General features: G+C 59.2%; 2 protein-coding genes across 4 annotated transcripts in view; one reads left to right on the plus strand and one right to left on the minus strand.

Moving 5' to 3' along the window:
* Positions 1-977, plus strand: part of ACADVL (acyl-CoA dehydrogenase very long chain) — a 5,244-nt gene extending 4,267 nt beyond the window's left edge. For all 3 annotated transcript variants that reach the window (XM_007457739.1, XM_007457741.1, XM_007457740.1), the window contains 6 exons: positions 1-97; positions 180-252; positions 348-420; positions 507-579; positions 678-753; positions 837-977. In XM_007457739.1, the coding sequence (XP_007457801.1) occupies positions 1-97; positions 180-252; positions 348-420; positions 507-579; positions 678-753; positions 837-977 (533 nt within the window). The remainder of the gene's footprint in view (positions 98-179; positions 253-347; positions 421-506; positions 580-677; positions 754-836) is intronic.
* Positions 978-1,809: 832 nt separating this feature from the next.
* DVL2 (dishevelled segment polarity protein 2) overlaps positions 1,810-5,421 on the minus strand; it is a 7,712-nt gene continuing 4,100 nt past the window's right edge. Inside the window, exons 6-15 of the mRNA XM_007457747.1 lie at positions 5,334-5,418; positions 5,114-5,183; positions 4,869-5,008; positions 4,706-4,782; positions 3,904-3,971; positions 3,588-3,716; positions 3,367-3,498; positions 3,062-3,241; positions 2,405-2,623; positions 1,810-2,258 (exon numbers count right to left, since the gene is read on the minus strand). Coding sequence (XP_007457809.1) covers positions 1,810-2,258; positions 2,405-2,623; positions 3,062-3,241; positions 3,367-3,498; positions 3,588-3,716; positions 3,904-3,971; positions 4,706-4,782; positions 4,869-5,008; positions 5,114-5,183; positions 5,334-5,418 — 1,549 coding nt within the window. The remainder of the gene's footprint in view (positions 2,259-2,404; positions 2,624-3,061; positions 3,242-3,366; positions 3,499-3,587; positions 3,717-3,903; positions 3,972-4,705; positions 4,783-4,868; positions 5,009-5,113; positions 5,184-5,333; positions 5,419-5,421) is intronic.

Genomic DNA, 5,421 nt, shown 5'->3' on the forward strand with positions numbered 1-5,421 from the left:
ACAAAGGAAAGGAACTCTCGGGTATTGGCAATGCTCTAAAGAATCCTTTTGGGAATGCTGGCCTCCTGCTGGGAGAGGCTAGCAAACAGCTGAGGCGGTAAGCTTAGGGGCCAGGGCAGGGCAGGGCGGGGTAGGGCAGGGTATGGCAACTAACCAGTCACCCTTCCCCTTTCTCTAAGGCGGGCAGGGCTGGGCAGTGGCCTGAGTCTCAGCGGCACCATCCACCAGGAACTGAGTCGGAGCGGTGAGCTGGTGAGTAAGTGGTCAAGGTGGGGGGACAGTTTGCATCGAAGACTGACGGGGCTGGGCCCCACTCTAAGCCCCGGGCACCTTCCCCATCTCTTCAGGCAGTGCAGGCTCTGGAGCAGTTTGCTGCAGTGGTGGAGACCAAGCTGATAAAACACAAGAAGGAGATTGTCAGTGAGTGAGCTCTACCCCATTCCCGCCCCCCACTTTCCTTTCCCTCCAGCTAACCACCCCCCAACCACATCCCATCTACCTGACAGACGAACAGTTTCTGCTGCAGCGTCTGGCAGACAGTGCCATTGACCTCTATGCCATGGTGGTGGTTCTATCCAGGTGAGGAGGCAGTGGGAGAGGCCTGAGCTGCAGTGGGGGCACTGGGGGTCCTGGGCCAGGCTCACAGCCCAGATTGGTTTCCTCCTGCTTCCCCCCAGGGCCTCAAGGGCCCTGAGTGAGGGCCACCCCACAGCCCAGCATGAAAAAATGCTCTGTGACAGCTGGTGTACTGAGGTGAGATCCAGGGCTACCAAGTACAGGGGGCGTCAGGGGGGCCCTTGAGGCACAGGCCTGACCCCCTCCTTCCCCCTCCCCAGGCTGCAGCCCGGATCCGGGAGAACGTGGCTGCTCTGCAGTCTGACCCCCAGCAGCAGGAACTCTTCCGTAACTTCAAAAGCATCTCCAAGGCCTTGGTGGAGCGGGGGGGCGTGGTCACCAGCAACCCCCTTGGCTTCTGAATACTCCCAGCTAGGGCCTGGCCCAGAATGTGCCTTCGCCCAAGCCCAAGCCCAGGCCCCTCCTGTGCTGATCCTGGTTCTGCCTTGAAGGGCGCCTCGGCTCAGGACGGTGCCTACTCTCAGAGGGAGCGCTTACCGCCTCACAAATAAAGTCTCTAACAAGTCATGCTCTGCTGCCGTACCTCTGTCCTTTCCCTTGCTGCCTGCCTCCCTCCCAAAGAAAGGAGTCAGAGGCACGGGGAGTTTGCCCCTATTGCTTTATTTGGTGTTTTATACAAGTGACTAAAATAAATAGAGTAACAAAAGCAGCTACACAGCCCCCAAATACCAAATACCCCAGCTTTCTTTGACTGCTGTCTAGGGGAACCAACCCCCTTCCACTTCCCAGGGTACCACCGACTGACCACCCTCCCACCCTGTGCAGGGCAGAGCTGACTGGGCAAATGGAGTAGGAGATCACATTTTGGGGTTAGAAGAAGGGGCCCAGGAGACAGGGATTCTTCATACAAAAGAGAAAATGTCTAGTAAAAAAATAGTCCCAAAAATGTAAAAAAGTCTATTTTAACCCCCCAAAAGGCTTATAAAAAACAATAAAGCTAAAAATAACCAAAGGTCCCTTGTTGACCCCTGAGGGAAGGGGGAGGAACCAGGCACTGCTGGAAAGAGTCACAGTGGCAACAACCTCACAGCAGGCAGCAGCCCACAGGACAGGCTGAGTCCAGGCACCAGAGAAATAATGAGCACGTGACTGACAAGACACCCAATCACAGGACAGGAGCACCAAGCACTGACAGGCCAAGGGTGGAGATCCAACATGGCCCCACCATGCGCTCTACATAACATCCACAAAGAACTCACTGGGGTTGCCCATGGCCATGTGGAAGCTTTGGCGGCTGGCCGTCAGCTCTGGGGGCACGGAGCCCAGGTCTCTGACTGGAGGAGCCCCTGGAGGCTGCACTGCTGGAGGGACAGGGGGTGGGGGAGGGGGCATCATGACCACCATCATGGGGTTATACGGGAGGGCCATGCCAGGAGGTGGGCCATAGGGATGGAGCCCTGGGTGGGCTCGGAGATTGGGAGCACCTCCTGATGAGCCCCTGGATGGGGGAGGGCCCCCATCACCAGTCCCACCAGGTTCCCCGCCCCGCCGAAGGCTGCCGCCCCGGCTGGAAGGCTCAGACTCACTGCCGCTGCCAGACTTGGACTCAGGGGCCCGCTCCTCAGGCCTCCCTGTGCGCCCTGCCCCCCCATCGCTTCGTGTCGACCCACTGCTCCGGCTCCCTGTGGGGGGAAAGGGGATGGGAGCAACTGAGCCCCAGCCCAGGGTCCCTTGGCCTGCCCAGTCCCTGCTCCAGCCTCTGCTCCCTGGCTTCACCTTGGTGCCCACGTCCAGACCCCGGCTGTATGGGGATCTGGCGGTGACTTACCCTCACTGTGCTGGCTGCTGGCACTGCCTCCGCCGTAGGTGTAGGACGAGAGCTCGTGGTAGGGTGGGGGCTGGGGACTGTATGGATGCGGGGCTGGGTACTGGTAGGAGAAGGTGGGCAGCAGGGGCCAGGGGGTGGCCCCGGGCAAAGGAGCCAAGGTGTCCTGGTCCGAAGCACCACTGGAGCCATCGTTGTCATTCAGAGACAGGTTGACTAGGTCTGGAAGGCAAGAGAAAGACCCGGAATCACTGCTTTAAGAAGCCAGCACCCTAAGACATCGAATGAAGGGGAACTGGGAACCGTTTCCCCACAACCATCCACGATGGGGGTTAAAATGAAGGCCTCTAACAGGAAATGTCCCACCAGCCACAGCCATCAGGGCAGGAACTTGGCCAGGGCCACCACTAGTCCCACGTGCTTCTATGCGACTCAGGAAAAGCTGCCCTCCCCACCAGCAGACACAACCCTGCACGTGGCGCACAGCTCGTCCGGCAGATCACCGGGGGACGTCAGCTCCCACGCGTGTCATCAGCCAGCGCAGGGCCCAGCGTAGGATGCACGCTGCTCAGCGTCCACGGTGGCCCTTAGGCCTGGGGTTGGAGAGGCAGGACGAGGCAGCCAGATCCGCTCTCCCTGGGCTGGGACAGGGGCACTCACAACTCTCACAGCCGCCACTGAGGTCTCCAAAGACATAATAGCACTGCTCAGAGAAGGTGATCTTGTTCACAGTGTGCCGGATAAGGCCTGCCTTGAGCAGCCCGCTGGCATACTTTCGGGCCTCCCGCCGCTCAGGAAAGCCCTCCACGTGATGGTAGAGCCAGTCAACCACGTCCGAGCCTGGATCGCCCAGGGCAAAGAAAGGCCTCAGGTTCTTCTCCCCAGCTCCTGCCTCACCCCTGCCTGGACCACTCCCAGCTGTGGCCTCCTCCTCCCCACACCACCTGCCCAGAGCCCAGCCGTACCCAGAAAGGCGTTAGGGATGGTGATCTTGAGCCACATGCGGTCCCGAACTTCCAGTCCAGACTCTGGAGCTGCCATGGCCTTGGTCACAGATGCCATGTCTGTATGGATGGAGAGGCCCCGGCCCTCACAGCCTGACAAAGGAGAAACAGAGGAGCGGTGGATTCACACCACACTGGGTGGTCTTCCAGGGAGGCTGGATGAGGTGGGCCTGGGGGCTCACCATCAGGAAGAGAGGACCCAGATGTGATGGTGCTCATGGACGAAGAGCCTGGATAGGCTGGGAAGGTGCCAGTCAGCGCAGCAGAGTGTGAGACCCAGGCAGCAGGGTCAATCGGCTGGATGGGCTCATCTGGGAGAGCGAAGGCCACCAAGATGATCACTTCCCAGTCCCAGAGACCCAGCCCTGTCCCTCCCCGAATCAGACTCCTGTCCCAGCCCCACTTTGACCTTCACCCACCTACTCCCTATAGCCTGGAGGTCAAGGGTATCCACACCCACCCTGTCCTCCCAGCTACAGGTCCCTGAGCATCACTCACTTCGGGGGAGAGTGAAATAGGCCTGGGGAGAGGGATCCCAGCACTTGGCTACAGTCAGCACGATGGGGCTGTGAGGAAGAGGAGGCCAGTCAAGCTGGGGTGAGGGGAGAGGCCTGAGGAGTGGGGAAGCCTGGAATGAGAATTGGTGAGGGACAAAAAAAGAAAAAGGAGCACAGACATGGCTGGGCTAGAGAAGGCGATGGTGGAAGGCTCCACAATGCGGGTGACTCACCAACACGGGTAACTCTTAAAAACACACTGCTGAGTAATTCAAGTGAGTATACGCTGCATGGTCCCATTCAGAGCAAGTCCGAAAACAGGTAAAACTAAACTGTGTTATTCAAAAACACATGTATGGCCGGTGAAACAACGACCAAGCAAACCATCGTGGTGATGACCAAAGCATCAGCAGAGTGGTTACCTCTGGAGGAGTGAGGAGGGAGGGAGTGGGAAGGGACACTGTGAGGGGCTCTCCCCGAGTCAGAAACCTTCTAGGTCATGATCTAGGCGGTGGCAACGCAAACACCCACTCACTCCAGACTCACTTATTATGCGTTCTTGCTCTATGGATTTTTTTTTGGCAGCGCCGTGCAGCATGCGGGATCTTAGTTCCCTGACCAAGGACCAAACCCTCGCCCCCTGCAGTGGAAGCGCGGAGTCCCAACCACTGGACCGCCAGGGAAGTCCCACATTACGAACTTTCTGATGAGCATTATGTTTTACCACTTTTTAAAATAATAAAACGAAAGGTGAAAAGACAAAGAAAGAGACCCAAGGACCTGAGACCAGCTCGGAGGCTCACCCCGGCTTGTGCACGATATCCCTCAGCACCCGCACCGCATCATCGTTGCTCATGTTCTCAAAGTTCATGTCGTTCACCTGGCAGGAGGGGCGGTGGGTCAAAGGTGGGGGAGAGGGGCTGAGGGCCCTGGCCTGGGTCAGCGGGTGGCCCCGCCCCAGCTCACCTGCAAAAGCATGTCCCCGGGCTCAATGCGCCCATCAGCCGCCACAGCCCCACCCTTCATGATGGAGCCGATGTAGATGCCTCCATCTCCCCGCTCATTGCTCTGACCCACGATGGAGATGCCCAGGAAGTTGTACTTCTCTGTGGAGGGAGGCCAGGTGACGAGAGGAAGGCCCAGCCTCATGCCTCCCAGGGACCCTGGAGACCAGGTCCTCCCAGCCCCCAGGGCCTGGGCGCTCTCCATACCCATGTTGAGCGTGACTGTGATGATGTTGAGAGACATGGTGGAATCGGTGACGCTGCTGAAGGATGAGGCCTGTGGTGGGTAAAGGGGAAGGAGCCGGACTGCCTCCAACAAGCCGGGACAAGCCCCAGGATTCTCCCTGTCTGGGCCTTGTACCCCCGAAACCAAGGCCCGCACCCCCAACTCCCCCGAGGTCCAGCTGCCCCACAAGAAGCCCCTCACCCTCTCCAGGCGGGGTGGCCGCTGTTTCCTCCGCCGCCGGTGGCGCTTGAGGAGGCGGGAGGCGCTGCTCTGCTCCGTGGAGCTGCTG

Source organism: Lipotes vexillifer, unplaced genomic scaffold (genome assembly GCF_000442215.2).
Source record: "Lipotes vexillifer unplaced genomic scaffold, Lipotes_vexillifer_v1.1 scaffold611, whole genome shotgun sequence".
In the NCBI taxonomy this organism is placed as follows: domain Eukaryota; kingdom Metazoa; phylum Chordata; class Mammalia; order Artiodactyla; family Lipotidae; genus Lipotes; species Lipotes vexillifer.